Genomic DNA, 21,787 nt, shown 5'->3' on the forward strand with positions numbered 1-21,787 from the left:
CAAGCTTTCCATGTTCCTCTGGAATATCGCCGCGGCCGATCGAATCCCAAATGGGCATCTGTTGTAAACGAAAAGACCTTTGTGCGTGTTGATGCAGGTGAGGCCTTTTAAAGATTCCTCCAGCTCCTGTGTCATGCAGGCCGAGGTCAAGTCCAGCTTCGTGAATGTTTTCCCTCCCGCCAGCGTCATAAATAGGTCATCTGCCTTTGGTAGCGGGTATTGATCCTGCAGTGCGAAACGATTAATAGTTACTTTGTAAACACCATTGATTCTGATGGTGCCACCTCCCTTCAGGACTGGAACAATCGGACTGGCCCACTCATTGAATTCGATCGACGAAATGATGCCCTTTCGTTGCAGCCTGTCCAGCTCGATTTCCACCCTCTCTCTCATCATGTAAGGTACCGCTCTCGCCTTGTGATAGATGTGTCGCGCCCCCGGAATCAAATGTATCTGCACTTTTCCTATTTGGAACTTCCCGATGCCTGGTTCGAACACTTTCTTAGGACCTGGGCACATGAGGTGTCGTTGACGGACGAAAGCGCTCGGACGTCGTTCCAGTTCCAGCGCATCTTTCCCAGCCAGCTCCTGCCAAACACCATGGGGCCATCGCCCGTTACCACCCAGAGTGGTAAATCGTGCACCACTCCATCGTAGGAGATCTTTACAGTAGCACTGCCAATTACGGGAATCAGTTCCTTTGTGTAAGTTCTAAGTTTGGTACGAATGGGAGTCAGAACTGGCCTTGAAGCCTTGTTGCACCACAACTTATCGAAAGTCTTTTTACTCATTATGGACTGGCTTGCGCCATGTCCAGCTCCATGGACACCGGGAGTCCATTTAATTCAACCTTCAGCATTATCAGGGGACACTTTGTGGTAAATGTGTGCACCCCATATACCTCTGCCTCCTCGGTCTGAGGCTCTGGTTCGTCATGATCCATCATGGATCTGTCCTCCTCTACAACATGGTGGTTTGCAGGATTAGCAGGGTTTGCAGCTTGCCTGCACATACGTTGGAGGTGTCCCATTGTTCCACAGCCCTTGCAAACGTTTCCTCTGAAGCGGCATGAATGGAATCGATGATCACCCCCGCAGCGCCTTGTATTTCTCACCCTTGATGGCGGACTCCAAGTCATCTGTGGATGTGCAGCTACAGGCGTGTAAGTCCTGCCATGTGTATTTCGATTCGAAAACAACGTTACTTTGTTCACATTACTTTCAGCAGCACTAATGTGCTGAGAAATTTTTTTGGTATTGTCACTGGTGGAGATCAACGCCTGGGCTATCGCTATGACTTTACTCAAGGTTGGGGTCTCTGCAGTCAAAAGTTTGCGAAGTATTACTTCATGGCCAATGCCACGTACAAAGAAGTCTCTGAGCATATGCTCCAAGTGTCCTTCAAATTCGCAATGTCCTGCAAGGTGCCTTAGCTCGGCGACATAGCTCGCCACTTCCTGGCCTTCAGACCTCTTGTACGTGTAGAACCGATACCTCGCAATCAGAACGCTTTCCTTCGGGTTTAGATGCTCCTGGACCAGTGTGCACAACTCATTGTATGACTTATCTGTGGGTTTTGCTGGAGCGAGCAGGTTTTTCATGCGGCCATACGTTGGTGCCCCGCAAATGGTGAGGAGAATCGCCCTTCGTTTGGCAGCGTTCCCTTCTCCTTCCAGCTCGTTGGCCACGAAGTATTGGTCAAGTCGCTCCATGAAGGTTTCCCAATTATCTCCCTCTGAAAATTTCTCCAGGATGCCCACAGTTCTCTGCATTGTTGCATTGGGGTTCATCATCTGTATCTTGTCTCCAGTTGTTAAGTCTTGAATAAAGAGTCAGACTAGATACTGCAAGCTCAAAGTAAGTGTGACCATAGTCCTTTATTACAGATTTCAGAATGCCTCTCCAGCCTGTGAGGCCTCCTTACATCGAGGTGCTCCCTCTGGTAGTTAGACATGTTAATTACAGGTTTACATACATAACAGAGACCATGAGGGTATTCTTTGCATGGAGGCGGAAGATGTTGGTATGATTCTAAATGAATACTTTGTGTCTGTTTTCACAAAGGAAAGGGGCAATGCAGATACTGCTATCAAGGAGGAGTGTGAAATTGTGGATGAAATAAACATAGTGAGAGAGGAGATATTCAGGGGTTTAACAAGTTTGGAAAGTAGATAAGTTCCCAGGCCCGGATGAAATGCATCCCAGGCTGTTAAGCAAAGTAAAAGAGGAAATTGCAGAGGCCTTGACCATCATTTTCCAGTCCTCTTTAGATTTAGGCATGGTGCCGAAGGACTGGAGGACTGCTAATGTGCTACCCTTGTTTAAGAAGGGAGAAAGGGATAGGCCATGTAAATGTAGGCCTGTCAGCCTAACCTCAGTGGTGGGAAAATTATTGGAAAAAATCCTGAAAGACAGGATAAATCTACATTTGGAAAGGCAAGGACTAATTAGGGACAGTCAGCACGGATTTGTTAAGGAAAGATCATGTTTGACTAACCTGATTTCATTTTTTGAGGAGGTAACCAGGACGGTCGATGAAAGTGATATTATGGACTTTAGCAAAGCTTTTGATGGTAGACTGGTCACGAAAGTTAAAGCCCGTGGGGTCCAGGGCAAAGTGGCTAGTTGGATCCAAAATTGGCTTGGAGGTAGGAAGCAAAGGGTAATGGTTGATGGATGTTTTTTTGACTGGAAGAATGTTTCCAGTGGGGTTCCACAAGGCTCAGGACGTGATTGCAATAGAGAGGGTGCAGGGGAGATTTACTAGGATGCTGCCTGGAATGGAGAATCTTAGCAATGAAGACAGATTGGATAGGCTGAGTTTGTTCTCATTGGAACAGAGGAGGCTGAGAGGAGACCTCATTGAGGTGTACAAAATATTGAGGGACCTGGATATAGTGGATAGCAAGGGCCCGTTTCCCTTGGTGGAGGGCTCAATTACGAGGGAACATAGTTTTAAGGTGGTCGGTGGAAGGTTCAGAGGGGATTTGAGGGGAGGCTTCTTCATGCAGAGGGTTGTGGAGGTCTGGAACTCACTGCCTGGAAGGGTGGACGTAGAAACCCTCACCACATTTAAAAGGTGCTTGCATGGGCACTTGAAGTGCCGTAACCTGCAGGGTGACAGACCTAGAGCTGGTGTGGGATTAGACTGGATAACCTCTTTTGGCTGGCGCAGATACGATGGTAAGTATTGCAGCGAATCGAATACGGCCTCGGTGATCTCCTGGACTAGCTTCAATTGCCTAGATGGGTCAGAGAGGAATTTTCCCAGATTTTTTTTCCCCAATTGGCCTGGGGTTTTATCTGATTTTTGCCTCTCCCAGGAGATCACATGGCTCCAGTTAGGGTGGAGTATAGAATGTTTGGTGCAAGGGTGTCGCAGTTGTGTGGGACGGACTGGTTGGACTGGGTGCTCTTTACCTTTCCGCCATTGTTTATTTTTTATAGGTTTATATGTAACCTTCAGGGCTGCTGACCGAGGGGCGTGCTGCTCTTTGTCAGCCGGCGTGGACACGATGGGCTGAAATGGCCTCCTTCTGCGCTGTAGATTTCTATGTTTCTATATAGTGGAAATAGATGGTTTCAGCAATAAAAGTCTGTAACATGAAGCCTGGCTTAGGTTATATTTTATTGTATGTCTTTGGCATCATTTGTAATTAAAATTAAATCCAAGTATATATTGATCGTTATTGAATTTGCTTATGAAGGTGGTTGATCAAGTCACCAACATGCGAAATATAAACCTGCTGCATATCCTTCGTATCTAATAGTCAGACTCGATCAAATGTCAAAGTTCCATTGTACAGCTGGCGCAGCCTGGGTTTAGTTACTTATTTTAGACCTCATGAATTTAATGTTAGCATTGTTTGCAGGATACTGTGACTGAAGTTCTCATTTTAATTATAATTGAAAGGACATTGAATACAAAAACAAAGAATTAATGCTAACCACTGGTTAGGCCTCTGCTGGAGTAATGTGTACAATTTTGGGCACCTCACCTTAATAAGGATGTCAAGACCTTGGAGGGGGTACAGAGGAGGTTTATCAGGATGATACCAGGGATGGGTTATGTAGTGAGATTGGAAAAGCAGTGATTGTTCTTTTTCGACAAGATGAGGTTTAGGGGAAACCTAATAGCAGCAGCAGTAAATGAAATTTAAATGTAAGTAAGTACCAACATGATTTATCTTTCTCTGTTTTCAAGTTATTTACTTTTGCTGAATGCGGCCTGCTCCAAGTGCCAGGATAAAAGTTGATTCTTCAGTGAATGTTGTTGCCTGTGAATTGGCAGTTTACACAAACTCAGTGCAGGATCTTCCATTTAGAATTGTGTCAAAACAGCACTTTAGAATCATAGGGCTAGAACCTCCACTTTTTTTGCATGCTTAACATGCACTTAACTCCCATTTTACCGCTGAAATGATGTATAACGCCCATATATCGCCCATTTTGGCACAAATGGAAACTGATGGGCATTTTCGGGAAACATCGCCGAGCGTTACTTTCCCCATGTGCTTAACGCCAGGAAAAAATATTACCGCCCGCCCTCTTTTTTGGGCGGAATCAGCAGAATGGGCGAAATCAACGCCCATAATATCGCCAGCTTTACTTTCTGCATGGAATTAACGCCGAGATTCAATATTAATGCCGCCCACTTTTTTTATTGTAAAGAGCATATTTACCCAAACTAGTGGTCATGGAGATCGCCCATCTTCAATTTTACCACCTTGCACACATATCGCCCACAATATTGCTCGCTCAAAAAACCGCCCACAAAAAGTGGAACTAACCAGAACGAACGCCAGCGGTGTGGCTGGCATTTGTTAAATCCCACTTTTACAAGAGGAGCTGATATCTGAAAGATTTGCCTGAAAGATCGCTGATGTGAGTGACAACGCTGACACACTGCTGTGTGTGTGCAGCTCAGACAGCAATGGTGCCCACCATCTTGGTGTCAGTTAAAGTTTACATTCATTGATGTTAAGTTGTATTTAACCCTTTCATGGTAAGGAATCACCAGTGTGTAACAGTCCAGCTATCTGAGACAATGCGCAACAAGGTTATGTTCAAAATAAAAATTTAATATCAATATTCGTCTGAAATCATAAGTATCACAGCCAATAACACCTAACCCCCGCCCACACCCTACTTTTTCCATCATTGACATAAATCACATGTTCAACTTGTCCGGCAACACAAAATATAAAGGCAAAGCAGGAGCGTGGTCCCCAGCCCCCATACATTGCAACAAATTGCATACACCCAGATGGAGATATAACACAGCCATCACCTGCGCACACTCATCTCACTTTCCTTCCCCCCCTCCCCTTCTTCTCCCTACCTCTACCCCTTCCCCATCTCGCTCCAAGGCGCCTGGCCGAGGAGCTCCTCAGGTGGTGCCTTATTGGAGGGGGATGAAGGCAGATGCAGTCGTTCCACGGGTACGGGAGTGGGGGTGCCAAGGGGGCAACATTCTCTGATGCAGATGCAAGATCTTGGTCCTTGCTCTCATCTGTTGTTCGCAGTGGTGGTGCGGAACCTATGGGTGGAGTGCCATGCTGGGGGACCACTGGGAGCCCTCTGCTACCAGTGTTCCTGGCTCCCAGCTCCTGGGCCTCCTCCATCCCTTCCATGTTATATCTTATTTGTTGGACAAAAACTCGGTGCCAACTATATTCTTGGTGCTTAGTAGGCTTTTTGCTACTAGTGAATCTCTGTCATGCCTCCCACAACAGTCAGACAAGCACACACCACAGCCACACACGCTTTCAGTGCCTCTGAGCTCCCTCTCTCTGTCTCCTCTGCTGCGCATGTCATGATGACCCTTGACCTCCTGAATTGTGAAAATCGAGCGTTGCCATGCTGTTGCTAAGGAAGGCCACACTTTATGGTAGAAGGTCAAAAAAAATTAACGCTGCAGCCCATTTGATATCGCTCGTGGAAACGCCCATTTTCAAAAATGGAAACTAGGTGTTTTGAGAATGGGTGAGAAGCCGGCGATCTGAAAACCCTTTTTTAACGCCCACGCCAGAAATAACACCCATTTTTGGGCAATAAGCACAAAGGTGGAGGTCCTAGCCCATAGAATCTTACAGCAGAGAAGAAGGCCATTCAGCCTGTGGTGCCTGTTCTGGCTCATTCATCATTTTGAGGGCTTTTGATCGGTAACCAGAGGTCATAAAGTTAAAATAATTGACAAAAGAACTAGAGGGGAAATGAGGAGACATTTTTCACAGAAGGTTGTTAAAATCTGGAACACACTACTTGAAAGGGTGGTGGAATCGGATTCCATCGTAACTTATGGATTGGAGGGTAGCTAATGCAACCCCAGTTTTAAAAAAAGGAGGGAGAGAGAAAACAGGGAATTAGCCTGACATCGGTAGTGGGGAAAATGCTGGAATCGGTTATTAAAGATGTAATAGCAGTGCATTTGGAAAGCAGTGACAGGATCAGTCCAAGTCAGCATGGATTTATGAAAGGGAAATCATGCTTGACAAACCTTCTAGAATTTTTTAAGGATGTAACTAGTAGAGTGGATAAGGGAGAACCAGTGGATGTGGTGTATTTGGACTTTCAAAAGGCTTTTGACAAGGTCCTAAACAAGAGATTAGTGTGCAAAATTAAGGCTCATGGGATTTGGGGTAATGTATTGACGTGGATAGAAAACTGGTTGACAGACAGGAAGCAAAGATTGGGAATAAACGGGTCCTTTTCAGAATGGCAGGCAGTGACTAGTGGGGTACCGTATGGTTCAGTGCTGGGACCCCAGCTATTTACAATATATATTAATGATTTCGACGAAGGAATTGAATGTAATGTCTCCAGGTTTGCAGATGACACTAAGCTGGGTAGCAGTGTGAGCTGTGAGGAGGATGGTAAGAGGCTGCAGGGCGACTTGGACGGGTTAGGTGAGTGGGCAAATGCATGGCAGATGCAGTATAATGTGGATAAGCGTGAGGTTATCCACTTTGGTGGCAAAAACAGGAAGGCAGATTATTATCTGAATGGTGACAGATTAGTAAAAGGGGAGATGCAATGGGACCTGGGTGTCATGGTACATCCGTCATTGAAAGTAGGCATGCAGGTACAGCAGGCAAGAAAGCAAATGGCATGTTGGCCTTCATAACAAAAAGATAGGAGCAAGGAGGTCTTGCTGCAGTTGTACAGGGCCTTGGTGAGACCACACCTTGAGTATTGTGTACAGTTTTCGTCTCCTAATCTGAGGAAGTACATTCTTGCTATTGAGGGAATGCAGTGAAGGTTCACCAGACTGATTCCCGGGATGGCAGGACTGACATATGAAGAAAGATTGGATCGACTAGGCTTATATTCACTGGAATTTAGAAGAATGAGAGGGGATCTCATAGAAGCATATAACATTCTGATGAGATTGGACAGGTTAGATGCAGGAAGAATGTTCCTGATGTTGGGGAAGTCCAGAACTAGGGGTCACAGTCTAAGGATAAGGAGTAAGCCATATAGGACCGAGATGAGGAGAAACTTTTTCACCCAGAAAATTGTGAACCTTTTTCGCCCAGAGAATTGTGAACCTATGGAATCCTCTGCCACAGAAAGTTGTTGAGAGTCCAGTTCGTTGGATATATTCAAAAAGGAGTTAGATGTGGCCCTTACGGCTAAAAGGATCAGGGGGTATGGAGGGAAGGCAGGAGCTATGCTGTAATATTCTTTGATTCTAAACTAACTCAGTGCAGGTTGAAGATTGAACATGGGGCCATCTTGGTCTGTATAATTCAACTATTCACAAGGTAAGCTGAGTGAGCCATTGGCGAACAAACCCTAATTCTAAATATACTTCACCAAGACAAGACAGTTGTGGATCAGTGATAGTACTCTCCTCTCTGAGTAAGAAGGTTGTGGGCCCAAAATTCAGTACCGTTGGAAAGCTGGTCCTCCCCTCACCTTTTTGTGGCCATTAGCGCCGAAATTTTTTCGTGGCTGGCGCACCCCATATTCAGCTCCAAAAGTGAACAAATGGGTTTCAGTGCTAATGAACCCTTCCAAAGTGGATTTTTCAGCGGTGTGGCTGCCTTAATTTGAGCGTTATCACCACTGAGAAATTCAGCATGCAGGTAAGGGTTTCTAATAAGCCAGCTGCTCAGGGTTTGCAGCAAGGCCCTTTGGATGGGAAGGAGTTTGGAAGGATGGCTGGTGTAAGAGGTGCAAAGAGAGCTAACAGGTTCACTGATATGGAGCTGGAGACACTTATGGACGGTGTGGAAGACAGAAGACGAATACTGTTTCCTGACGTGGGGAGACCTGGCAGACTGCCACTACATAATGCATGGAGGGAGATTGCAGGGGAGGTGTCAGGCACCTCCATATATCTGAGGATGCACCCTCCCAGGAGGGTGCTGGCCAGTCTGCACCCGGCCCTTCCAGGGTGGCGATGGGTCGATGCCTCCTAGCTCTGGGGCGACGGGGATCCTCCTCCTCCGCAGGTGGTACTGCTAGCTCGACCTCTAGCAGCTGTCCCCTCATGATGGCCAAATTGTGCAGCATGCAGCAGACCACGACGATGATGGAGACCCATTGAGGAGAGTACTGCAAGGTGCCACAGAGCGGAATCTCTGCTTAAGGATGCCTATGCACTGCTCGATGATGTACCCGGTGGCACAATGAGCGTCATTGTATGAATGCTCTGGCGCTGTCCTGGGGTTCCACAGAGGAATGGGCAGCCAAGTGGACAGGGGACATCCCCTGTCCCCAAGCAGCCAACCGCAATCCTGATTCGGGTCCGTCAAGACGGCAGGCACACTGGTCTGGTGCAGAATGAAAGAATCATGGCTTCTGCCTCCCTTGCTCGCTGCCTCTCTGGCAGTGACACCTTTTCCTGCGTGCCGCCCTGCTTCTGAGCAGGTGTACCAGGTGTCGCCCTCCCAACACTCCTCGCATCCTCAGGGTGAAACCTGCCAAGCAGGTCTCTGCAGCCCATAGGCCTCCACTAAAGAGTCAGAACTGAAAGTTGAACAAAAGTATGTGGAAACCTATGAGCAGCACTCAGCAGGTTGAAAGGAGCCAAAACAATTAATAAAACTATATAAAAAGATAAATGCAGTGGATGGTGTAATCTGATATAAAAACACTAATAATTAATAAAACTGCATGAAAAGATAAATCTAAACTAAAAACACTAAAATTAATAAAACTATTTTCCTATCAAACAGCCCCGATCGCGGCAACACTCCAGCGGTGTCGCCTTAGAACACCGTATCGAATACCTCACGGGGGCACTGCTGGGAAAAGTCTTACCTTTTTGCAGGAGAAAATCCCTGTCCTTGCCGCTTTTCAGAAGCCCGCACGCTGCAGAGCTCACCGCTGGAAAGTTACCTTAACAGTGGCTTCACCCCACCGTTTCCACCTGAAGTGAGCACCGCTTGAAGCCCTCCAAGCTGACTATGGCTCGGGGAGAGAAAAGTACCAGACCACGGCGGCCGATCGAATTTTTTCGATCGACCACCCAAACTCCGCGGTAGCTGTCCCTTCAGGGACGGTGAATTTCGATCCCTGTGTGTTCAAGCTCCACTCTCGAGACTTGAACACATAATCTAGGCCGACACTCCAGTGCTATAATGTCTGAGGTGCTGTTTTTCGATGAGACGTTAAACCGAGGCCCCATTTGACACACGAGGGAAAGAATATAAAGGTTACACTTTTATTTTCTTACGGGTCATTGCACTATTTTGAAGAAGACCAGGGAAGTTATCCCCGGTGATCTGGTCAATAATGGTTCCTCAACCAACGCCATAAACAGATTATCTAGTCAATATCACACTGCTGTTTGTGGAAATTGGCTGCTGTAAACATAGAAAATAGGTGCAGGAGTAGGCCATTCTGCCCTTCGAGCCTGCACCGCCATTCAATAAGATCATGGTTGATCATTCCTTCAGTACCCCTTTCCCGCCTTCTCTCCATACCCCTTGATCCCCTTAACTATAAGGGCCATATCTAACTCCCTCTTGAATATATCCAACGAACTGGCATCAACAACTCTCTGCGGCAGGGGATTCCATAGGTTAACAACTCTGAGTGAAGAAGTTTCTCCTCATCTCAGTCCTAAATGGCCTACCCCTTATCCTAAGACTATGTCCCCTGGTTCTGGACTTCCCCAACATCAGGAACATTCTTCCCGCATCTAACTTGTCCAGTCCCATCAGAATCTTATATGTTTCTATGAGATCCCCTCTCATCCTTCTAAACTCCAGTGTATAAAGGCCCAGTTGATCCAGTCTCTCCTCATATGTCAGTCCAGCCATCCCTGGAATCAGTCTGGTGAACCTTCGCTGCACTCCCTCAATAGCAAGAACGTCCTTCCTCAGACTAGGAGACCAAAACTGAACACAATATTCCAGGTGAGGCCTCACTAAGGTCCTGTACAACTGCATTAAGACCTTCCTGCTCCTATACTCAAATCCCCTAGCTATGAAGGACAACATACCATTTGTCTTCTTTACCACCTGCTGTACCTGCATGCCCACTTTCAGTGACTGATGAATCATGGCACCCAGGTCTCGTTTCATGTCCCCTTTTCCTAATCTGCCGCCATTCAGATCATATTCTGCCTTCGTGCTCCCAAAATGGATAACCTCACATTTATCCACATTATACTGCATCTGCCATGCATTTGCCCACTCACCTAACCTGTCCAAGTCACCCTGCAGTCTCTTAGCGTCCTCCTCACAGCTCACACCGCCACCCAGTTTAGTGTCATCCGCAAACCTGGAGATATTACACTCTATTCCTTCATCTAAATCGTAGTTCCTGCATTATAACAGTGACCACTTCACAAGTATTTAATTGGCTGTAAAGCACGTTGGAACATCCTGGGGTTGTGAAAGGCTTTGTATTAATGCAAGTCTTTTTAATGTAGAATTGAGAACTTTTGACTCAATTTAGTGTAAAATAGATTTGACACACGAGGGAAAGAATATAAAGGTTACACTTTTATTTTCTTACGGGTCATTGCACGTTCTGCTTTCTTCATGTATCAAAAAGTGTTACTGGTTAATTAGATGCACATATATGTATTAAATATTGATACATTGTTATCCTGTAATGATCATAAGTGTGTCCTTTCCGTATTTCACTGTTGACTTGTTGCGGTATTCATGTTTGGAGACGTGTAAAAAGCAGTATCAAAGAAGGATCCCGACTTGTGAGCTGCATTAATTTACATCCCTTTATGGGTGAATGTTAACCACGATTAAGCTAAATGGCCTTATCAGTAACATGTGGTTGCAGTCTCCAACTTAATGTGATGATGCGAATATTTATTTAGCGGTAATAATCAATATCACTTGCCTAAATTTCAAGGGCCCTGAAATTGCGGTGCGTATGACTGCGTACTCTCAAGTACGCCATGGTGTTCCCTTCAAACTGCCTCGCAAGTTTGGGATTTCTGCATCCGGAACTTGCAGCCTGTCAAAGAACACGTTGACAGGCCATACATGGGGGGCCCTCGGGAAAGCAATCGCTGGCACAGAGCTGGGCTATTTGCGCAGCGACTGGCCAGCAATTAAGCATGCAAGTCTTGCTGATGCAAGCAGGCACAGGGCCTGTTTACATCAACATAAGGAGATATTTAAGGTTTTAATGAAATATTTTCATATCCTCAATTATGCACACACACTGTCTTAAATGAGTTTATGCAAATATTGGCCCAGGTTACACTTATCAAAAAATTAAATATTTAGTAAGGTTGGTGAAATGAAGGTAATTATGAATAAAATTGCACTTCTGTACATTGTATAATTATTAGGTTTGGGGATTCCATTGCATATCCTTAGGGGATTCCCTTTGTAAATGATTGAAATGGAATTCTGCTTATTGATTGGTGGACCAGGCCCACATGATCCCAGGTATGCTTCCACACCATCTGCGTCCCTCCCTGGGATCTGTGCTGCCCTCCGCCTCAAGGCCTGAGACCACAACTTTTCGCAATCTGGCCGCCAGCAGGTACTTTTGTAATTGTTTCATGGGTCGACGGCGTACTGCAGAGTTATGTCTCCGACTGCAATTTCTAGCCATTAAGTTTAAGTACTAAGTAATTCTATGTAACTTTTAATTTGATTTGTTTGCAAGCAAGCTTTTTGAATCCTTGTGATCGTTTTCAGTCAGTAATACTTTTGTTCTTCCTCCTCCATGCCTTTTCTGTCTACTGGCTGTACAGGGGCACCTGCATATCGCTCAGGTACCACAGGGAGAACAAGTACAAATCACTCAGGATAGCGAGGTAAGGTTGCAGTGATGCTCAATTTTGATTTTCTGATCGTCCTTCGCTAACACTAGTGCATCCTTGACTAAATTGATACCAATGATAAACTTATGAAACTTATGTAATTACATTTGTTTATAATGACCACTTTTAGGATTACCTGCAGGTACTCTTGGTTGATAGGTAATCTAATAAAGGTTCAAGCCAGAGTCAGAAATGTATTATTGGCATTGATATTGAGTACTGGTCTTGCATGTTCTTTTTACACAGGTGGCCCTGATACTAACTTTAGTGCATATTGATATGCATTTGGGTATAGATATGGTCACAGTATGATTCACAATTTTGTTTTCTTTTTAATGTTGTAACACATCAAAGGTCATTGTCAGATCGCCAGAATGCCTTAATTTCTAAAATACAAATACATTCCTCCTTGACCAGGCATGATGTCAATGTCATGTCTTATTATTGTTGTGCCATTTGAATCATGAAATACATCGGAATTTCACAAATTATCATATCTTTATTTTGCTCTTTTTTATTAATTTGTGTTCTTTAACACAAAAAAGTCCAAGTACTACTAATCAGCACAAAGTCACTTCTCCCAGTGCAGTGCATGCAGATAAAAACCTATAGATTGTTGGTCTCATAACTTAACTGTTGAGTGTGATGGAAGTCCTCCATCTGACTACATGTCTGTGAACAATTGTTAATCATCTCTTTTCCTCAGAACTACTTGACTGGTTATTTACCAAATTTGAATTTTATCTAATAAGGCTCTGGATTTTATTAAAACATGAGCATACTGGGGAAACCGTCAATGATATAACTTGCCCTCAGCTCAATCCTTTATTTTGAATTTCTGCAGCATAATATTTCATTGAATATATCATGTTTCTATGTTTGAATATTTTATGGGTGTGCGGTTTCTGCATATGTTTCTTTTACAATTGTTTGAAAAACCACTAGCCGAAAATCACACAATAGAAATCAGTGATATTGTCAGGCAGCAAGTACCAACAAGTCGTTTTCAGTTCATTGGATCTGGATTCAGTATGCATACAAAATAGCAATAAGCAAATTGCACAAACATACTGATCCAATGGTTAATGTTCTTGGAAGTATTTAAGAGAAGGCATGATGCTTCTCCCACTAAGCTTTTGTTGAATTGCGTAACTATAATGCCAGTGATTCTGTATTTTCTATCATCCAAATACCCAATGGCCCGGAATTTGCAGTAGGTAATAACAGCGTTCGCTGTTATTGCCCCTTTGAAACTGACCACAACTTCAGGATGTGCATTTTAATATGGAAATCCTGAAGTTGCGGTCTGTCATTCACTGCTCCAACACTGGCTGCACTGTGCCCTCCATCCCCCGCAACCACCCCACAGCCGGCAATCAGTGTAATTTGTGAAATTAGGGAAACTGATGAAAACTTTGGCTCTTCCACAGTAATACCGCTGTTAAATGCCCCATTAAAAGTTCGACCCTTTTGGATTAGGTGTAACTGGGGTTTTAGAAACATCGAAACATATAATGCAGAAGGAGGCCATTTCGGCCCATCGTGTCCATGCCGGCCGACAAAGAGCCACATGGCCCTTGGTCAGCAGCCCTAAAGGTTACATATCTTACTTATCTTAAACGATAAGGTGATATGGGGTTATGGGGAGCGGGCAGGGAAGTGGAGCTGAGTTCATGATCAGATCAGCCATGATCTTATTGAATGGCGGAGCAACTCGAGGGGCCATATGGCCTACTCCTGTTCCTATTTCTTATGTTCTTATCTAAACCTATGAACAATGACGGAAAGGCAAGAGCATGCAGCCCAACCAGTCCGCTCCACACAACTGCGACACCCCTTATACTGAAACATTCTACACTCCACCCCAACCGGAGCCATGTGATCTCCTGGGAGAGGCAAAAACCAGATAAAAACCCAGGCCAATTTTGGGAGAAAAAATCAGAGAAAATTCCTCCCCGACCCGTCCAAATGTTCGAAACTAATCCAGGAGATCACCCTGGCCGTATTCGATTCCCTGCAGTACTTACCATTATATCTGTGCCATCCAACAAAAGGTCATCCAGTCTAATCCCAATTACCAGTTCTGGGTCCGTAACCCTGCAGGTTACGGCACTTAAAGTGCCCAACCAACCATCTCTTAAAAGTGGTGAGGGTTTCTGCATCCACCACTCTTCCAGGCAGCGAGTTCCAGATCCCCACAACCCTCTGCGAAAAGAAGTTCCGCTCAAATCCCCTCTAAACCTTCCACCAACCACTTTAAAACAATGCCCCCTCGTAATAGACCCTTCCACAAATGGAAATAGGCCCTTACTATCTATTGTGTCCAGGCCCCTCAATATTTTGTACACCTCAATGAGGTCTCCTCTCAGCCTCCTCTGTTCCAATGAGAACAAATCCAGCCTAACCAATCAGTCCTCATAACTAAGATTCTCCATTCCAGGCAGCATCCTAGTAAATCTCCTCTGCACCCTCTCTAGTGCAATCACGTCCTTCCTATAATACGGTGACCAGAACTGCACTCAGAATTCCAGCTGTGGCCTAACCAAAGTGTTATACAATTTAAGCATAACCTCCCTGCTCTTATATTCTATGCCTCGGCCAATAAAGGCAAGCATTCTGTGTGCCTTCTTAATCACCTTATCCACCTGGCCTGCTACTTTCAGGGATTTGTGGACATGCACTCCAAGGTCCCTTTGTTCATCGACACTATTAAGTGGCCTACCGCTTAATGTGTATACCCTTTCTTTATTAGCCCTCCCAAAGTGCACCACCTCAAACTTCTCTGAATTAAATTTGCCACTGCTCTGCCCACCTGACCAGTAGATTGATATCCTCCTGCAGCAGTTGCAATTACTGAAAGTAATGTGCAGCAGTAGCAGTGCAAAACCAACTTTTCTGCCGATAGCAAACTAATTTCCCATAAATGAGCAACGTCATAGTGTATGTTCGTTGATATGATAAGAGCAGGGAAGTTATGCTTAAATTGTCGCTGTATTATAGGAAGGACGTGATTGCACGAGAGAGGGTGCAGAGGAGATTTACGAGGATGCTGCCTGGAAATGGAGAATCTTCGTTATGAGCACAGATTGGATAGGCTGGGTTTGTTCTCATTGGAACAAAGGAGGTTGAGAGGAGACCTCATTGAGAAGTACAAAATATTGAGGGGCCTGGACGTAGTGGATCGTAAGGGTCTATTTCCATTGGTGGAAGGCTCTATTTCAAGGGGGCATAGTTTTCAGGTGGTTGGTGGAAGATTTAGAGGGGATTTGAGGGGGGGCTTCTTTACGCAGAGGGTTGTGGGGATCTGGAACTCACTGCCTGGAAGAGTGGTGGATACAGAAACCCTCACCACTTTTAAGAGATGGTTGGATGGGCACTTAAAGTGCAGTAACCTGCAGGGTTATGGACCTAGAGCTTGAAATTGGGATTAGACTGGATGACCTCTTGTTGAATGGCGCAGATATAATGGTAAGTACTGCAGGGAATAGAATATGGCCAGGGTGATCTGGACTAGTTTCGATCACCTGGATGGGTCGGAGAGGAGTTTTCCCAGATTTTTTCTCCCAAAATTGGCCTGGGTTTTTGTCTGGTTTTTGCCTCTCCCAGAAGATCATATACCTCCGGTTGGGGTGGAGTGTAGAATGTTTCAGTATAAGGGTGTGTCGCAGTTGTGTGAGGTGGACTGGTTGGGCTGGGTGTGCTTTGCCTTTCTGTCATTGTTCATAGGTTTATATGTAACCTTCAGGGCTGCTGACCAAGGACCGTGCAGCTCTTTGTTGGCCGGCGCGGACACAATGGCAGAATTGGCCGCCTCCTGCGCTGTAAATTTCTATGTTTCTAAGTTTGTTCATCTTTATTACCTTTTCTCCATGTGAGAGCTCTAATCTTTGTTTTGCTCTCTAACATTAAAAAAAAAGTTAGAATCAAAGGAGCTTACTTACTTCCTGGTTCTTGGTGAGTATTCTGCAATCTGATTGGCTGCTTAGACAGCTTGTTGTATGGGATTCCCACTAAACTACACTGATTTCAACTACACATTGGAAAAGCTTAACTTCTCACCACAGAGATCTTTGCTTTGCCGCTGACTGCAAATTACGGGCCAATATCTCTATACAGTTTTCTCTTCTTTAGAAGTGATAATAATGACACCTTCTCACTAATGCCTACATCTTTTGAGACTGATGATTGTCATACTGGACCTGCCCCAACTTATACTTCCTCAAATTCCATCGCAGGAGCTATCCATGTGTGGCAGTTGCCAAGGTCACTGTGCTATCAGTTAGTCTCCCTGATATTTCCACTGTTATTGTCTGTCCTCCCTGTTACGTTTAGAATAACTCCACAAGACTGTATATCTTAAGCTCAAACTGTTGTGACCTTGGTCTCTTTATTGTAACTCCAGAGTGAGTAGGCAGCATGATAGACTGCCTTTTATACCTGCTTGCCCAGGGTGTGCAGGTGGCCCTTGGGTCTCCCACAGGTGTGCCCCCTGGTGGAAAGTCTTACACATTGGTCATGTTTACATACGTAACATTATTCCCCTCCAAAGTCTTATGTATAAGTTATTTACAAGTTGAGGCAATCCGAGGCTCTGCGTTCCCGGGTTGATCGCCTGAGTTGAAGTCCTGGCATGGGTGAGTCAATCAGATCATTGCTGTGCTGTGGTGTAGCTGGTCTGATCGGACTGTCGGGCATGGTGGGTTCATCCTCATGGTTGACCACGAGGTCGATTGCTGGTTGCGTGTGTGTGGGTGGATCACTGATGGTAATATCCTCTTCAAACTGTTCTTGGTTGTCAGTGAACCGCAGTTTGGTCTGATCCAAGTGCTTTCTGCATGTTTGTCTGTTCAAAAGTTTGACAACAAACACTCTATTCCCCTCCTTGGCTAACACAGTGACAGCAACCCATTTGGGACCATGACCATAATTAAGAACAAGCAAAAGGTCATTAACTTCAATGTTGCGTGATACAACCACGCGATCATGGTACATGTTATGTCGGTGATGTCGGGTGTCTACATGATCATTGCGATCCAGGTGGACTAAGGAGAGCCTGGTTTTGAGTGCTCTCTTCATTAGCAGTTCTACAGGGGAATCCCGGGGTCGCATGCGGTAGCTGAGCAGAATCCAAGATAGCCGGGTCTGCAGGGAACCGTCTATCACGCATTTCAAGCTCTGCTTGATGGTTTGGACTGCCCGTTCCACTTGACCATTGGATGTGGGCTTGAACGGCGCAGACCTGACATGTTTGATGCCATTGCGGGTCATGAACTTGTTGAATTCAGAGCTGGTGAAGCATGGTCCTTTGTCACGAACAATGATGTCAGGCAAACAATGGATGGTGAACATGGCCCGGAGGCTTTCACTGGTGGCAGTGGATGTACATGACGACATTATTGTACATTCAATCCATTTAGAGTAAGCTTCCACTGCTACTAGGAACATCTTTCCTCAAAAGGGGCCAGCGAAATCTATGTGGACCCTTGACCATGGTTTGGAGGGCCATGACCACAGACTCAGTGGGGCCTCCTTTGGTGCATTGCTCCACTGTGTGAGCAAGTGTTGCATTGGTGTACGCATGACTCCAATTCCGAGTCAATGCTGAGCCACCAAACTTGCGACCTGGCGATAGCCTTCATCATGACTATGCCTGGGTGGAGGTCGCGTATAAACGTTTCCTTGCCCATTTTTGGCAAAATTACACGATTCCCCCATTGGAGGCAGTCTGAATGGATGGACATTTCGTCCTTGCGTCGGTGGAACGGCTTAATTTCGTCTTGCATTTCCCCTGCGAATGCCGACCAGCTCCCATTGAGGACACAGCTTTTTACTAGTGATAGCACCGGGTCCTGGCTAGCCCGGGTCCTGATCTGGCAAGCGGTGACAGGTGACCCCTCGCTCTCAAAAGCATCCATTACAAGGAGCAAGTCTGCGGCTTGTGCCATCTCCACCCCGGTGGTGGGCAATGGTAGCCGACTGAGGGCATCCGCACAGTTCTCCATGCCTAGTCTGTGGTGGATTACATAATCATACGCAGATAATGTTAGTGCTCATCTTTGGATGCGGGATGAAGCATTGGTGTTAATACCTTTGCTTTCTGAGAACAACAAAATGAGTGGCTTGTGGTTGGTTTCGAGCTCGAACCGGAGCCCAAATAGGCATTAGTGCATTTTCTTAACCCCGTATACGTATGCTAATGCTTCGTTTTGAACCATACTGTAGGCTCTTTCAGCCTTAGATAAGCTTCTGGATGCATATGCAACCGGTTGCAGTTTGCCTGACCCATTGGCTTGCTGTAATATTCAACCGACCCCGTACGAAGATGCATCACAAGCTAGTACTAAAAGTTTACACGGGTCATACAATACAAGTAATTTGTTGGAACACAGCAGGTTTCTGGCCTTGTTAAAGGCTGTCTCTTGAGCTTTACCCCAGACCCAGTCGTCACCCTTGCGTAGCAATAAATGTAATGGTTCCAGCAAAGTGCTCAACCCTGGTGGAAAGTTAACCAAAATAGTTGAGAGTCCCAGGAACGAACGCAGCTCCATCACATTCTGTGGTCTGGGTGCATTCTTGATGGCCTCCGTCTTGGAGTCCGTGGGTCTGATGCTGTCCGCCACAATCTTTCTCCCCAGAAATTCGACCTCTGGCGCCAGGAAAACACACTTGGAGCATTTCAACCTGAGTCCCACTCTGTCCAGTCGCTTGAGAACCTCTTCCAGGTTGTGCAAGTGTTCGGTGGTGTTGTGGCCAGTGATCAAGATGTCGTCTTGGAACACCATGGTGTGCGGAACCGATTTCAGCAGACTCTCCATGTTCCTCTGGAAGATGGCCGCCGCCGAACGAATCCCAAAGGGGTATATGTGGTATATGAACAGTCCTCTGTGTGTGTTGATGCACGTTAATTTTTTCGAAAGTTCAGCCAGCTCCTGAATCATGTAAGCAGAGGTTAGATCCAGCTTGGTGAACAACTCCCCCACCTCCCCTCCCCCCCGCCCCCCCCCCCCCCCCCCGCTAGCGTTGCAAACAGGTCATCCGCTTTGGGTAGTGGATACTGGTCTTGTAACGAGACTTGGTTGATCGTTATCTTGTAGTCCCCGCAGATTCTGACCGTCCCATCACTCTTCAACACCGGAACAATTGGACTGGCCCACTCGTTGAACTCGACTGGCGATATGATCCCCTCTCGTTGAAGTCTGTCCAGCTCGATCTCGACTTTCTCTCGCATCATGTATTGAACCGCTCAGGCCTTGTGATGAATGGGTCATGCATCAGGGACTAGATGGATCTGCACTTTGGTGCCTGTGAAGTTGCCGATGCCTGGCTCGAATAACGACGGGAATTTGTTTAGCATTTGGGCGCATGAGGCGTCATCCTCCGAAGACAGTGCTTTGATGTCGTCCGAGTTCCATCAGATCTTTCCTCGCCAGCTTCTGCCAAACAGCATTGGGCCATCGCCTGGTACAATCCATAGTGATCACTTTTTGCTGAACTGTATTTTCTTGTTTTGAATAGTACAAAGAAGGCTGAAAGGAGGGCAGGTGTGGCAGCTCAACATTCCTGGTTACATGGTGTTCAGACAGGATAGAGAGGGGGATAAAAAGGAGGGGGTCACAATATTGATTAAAGAAACAATTACAGTCGTGAGGAGAGATGATATGTTAGAAGGATCATCAAAAGCGGCCATATGGGTTGAATTGAAGATCATAAAAAGGGCGAATACATTGTTGGGAGTGCACTATAGACCCCAAAACAGTCAAAGGGAGATAGAAGAGCAAATATGTAGGCAAATTTCTGAGAAGTGCAAAAACTATAGGGAAGTGATATTAGGAGATTTCAACTACCCTAATATTAACTGGGAAAGAATGAGTGTGAAAGGTATAGAGGGTGCAGAATTCCTAAAATGCATTCAGGAGAACATTTTGAGCCAGTTTGTAACGTGCCCAACAAGGGAGGGGGTGGTTCTGGACTTAGTTTCAGGGAATGAAGCTGGGCAGATGGACGGGGTATCAGTAGGAGAGCATTTTGGTGCTAGTGATCATAATTCAGTTAGATTTAGGGTAGTTATGGAAAAGGACAAAGATAGATCCGGAATAAAAGTTCTCAATTCGGGGAAAGACAATTTAACTAAGCTGAGATGTGATTTAACCAAAGTGGACTGGAAACAGCTACTGGAAGGTAAATCAGTATCCGAGCAGTGGGAGGCATTCAACGAGGCGATCCTGAGGGTTCAGAACAAGTACGGTCCCTTAAAGAAAAAGGGTGGGACTAACAAATGTAGAGCCCCCTGGATATCAAGGGACATACAGGTTAGGATAAAGAAAAAATGGAAGGCTTATGACAGATACCGAGGGCTCAATACTGCAGAAACTCTAGAGGAGTATAGAAATTGCAGGGGTGAAATTAAAAAGGAAATTAAGAAAGCAAAGGGAGAGCATGAAAACATTTTGGCGAGTAAAATCAAGGAAAACCCAAAGATGTTTTATAAATACATTAAGAGCAAGAGGATAACTGGAGCAAGAGGATAACTTAAGAAAGAGTAGGGCCTATTGGAGACCATGAAGGTAATCTGTGTGTCGAGGCGGAAGATGTGGGCATGGTTCTTAATGAATACTTTGCGTCTGTTTTCGCAAAAGAGAGGGGCAATGCAGACATTGCAATCAGGGAGAAGGAGTATGAAACACTGAGTGAAATGCACATAATGAGAGAGGAAATATTAATGGGTTTAGCAGCTTTGTAAGTGGATAAATTCCCAGGACCGGATGAAGTGTATCCCAGGCTATTCAGAGAAGCAAAAGAGGAAATAGCAGAGTCTCTGACCATTATTTTCCAATTCTCTCTGGCTACAGGTGTGGTGCCTGAGAACTGGAGGACTGCTGACATTGTACCTTTATTTAAAAAGGGAGAAAGTGGTAGACCAAGTGATTACAGGCCAGTCAGCCTAACCTCGGTGGTGGACAAATTATTGGAGAAAATTCTGAGGAAATCTTCATTTAGAAAGACACGGATTAATCAACGACAGTTAGCATGGATATGGGAAGGTCATGTCTGACTAACTTGATTGAATTTTTTGAGGAGGTAACAAGGAGGGTCGATGAGGGTAGTGGGTTTGATGTTGTGTATATGGATTTTAGCAAGGCTGTTGATAAGGTCCCACATGGCAGACTGGTCACAAAAGCAAAAGCCCATGGAATCCAAGGCAAAGTGGCAAGTTGGATCCAAAATTGACTCAGAGGCAGGAAGCAAAGGGTAATGATTGATAGGTGTTTTTGTGACTGGAAGGCTGTTTCCGGAAGGGTTCTGCAGGGCTTGGTTTTTGTGGTATATATTAATGATTCAGACTTGAATGTAGGGGGTATGATTAAGACGTTTGCAGATGCTACAAAAAATTGGCTGTGTGGTTGATAATGAAGAAGAAAGTTGTAGACTGCAGGAAGATATCAATGAACTGGTCAGGTGGGCAGAACAGTAGCAAATGGAATTCAAACTATTTGGGGAGGGCTAACAAGGCAAGGGAATACACATTAAATTG

The 21,787-nt window shown here is 45.4% G+C and overlaps 1 protein-coding gene across 18 annotated transcripts in view; it reads left to right on the forward strand.

The window, feature by feature from the left end:
• banp (BTG3 associated nuclear protein) overlaps window positions 1–21,787 on the forward strand; it is a 392,933-nt gene that overhangs the window by 230,798 nt on the left and 140,348 nt on the right. For 13 of the 18 annotated variants that reach the window (XR_011596362.1, XM_070898117.1, XM_070898113.1 and 10 more), the window contains one exon: window positions 12,178–12,249. Coding sequence is in view for 17 of the 18 variants with exons in the window: in XM_070898117.1 (XP_070754218.1) it covers window positions 12,178–12,249 (72 nt within the window). In the remaining variant the exon portion in view is untranslated. Of the gene's footprint in view, window positions 1–12,160; window positions 12,250–21,787 lie in introns of all 18 variants that reach the window. The other 5 variants (XM_070898124.1, XM_070898122.1, XM_070898127.1 and 2 more) reach the window with 2 other exon arrangements.

This window comes from Pristiophorus japonicus, chromosome 13 (assembly GCF_044704955.1).
Source record: "Pristiophorus japonicus isolate sPriJap1 chromosome 13, sPriJap1.hap1, whole genome shotgun sequence".
Lineage (NCBI taxonomy): Eukaryota > Metazoa > Chordata > Chondrichthyes > Pristiophoridae > Pristiophorus > Pristiophorus japonicus.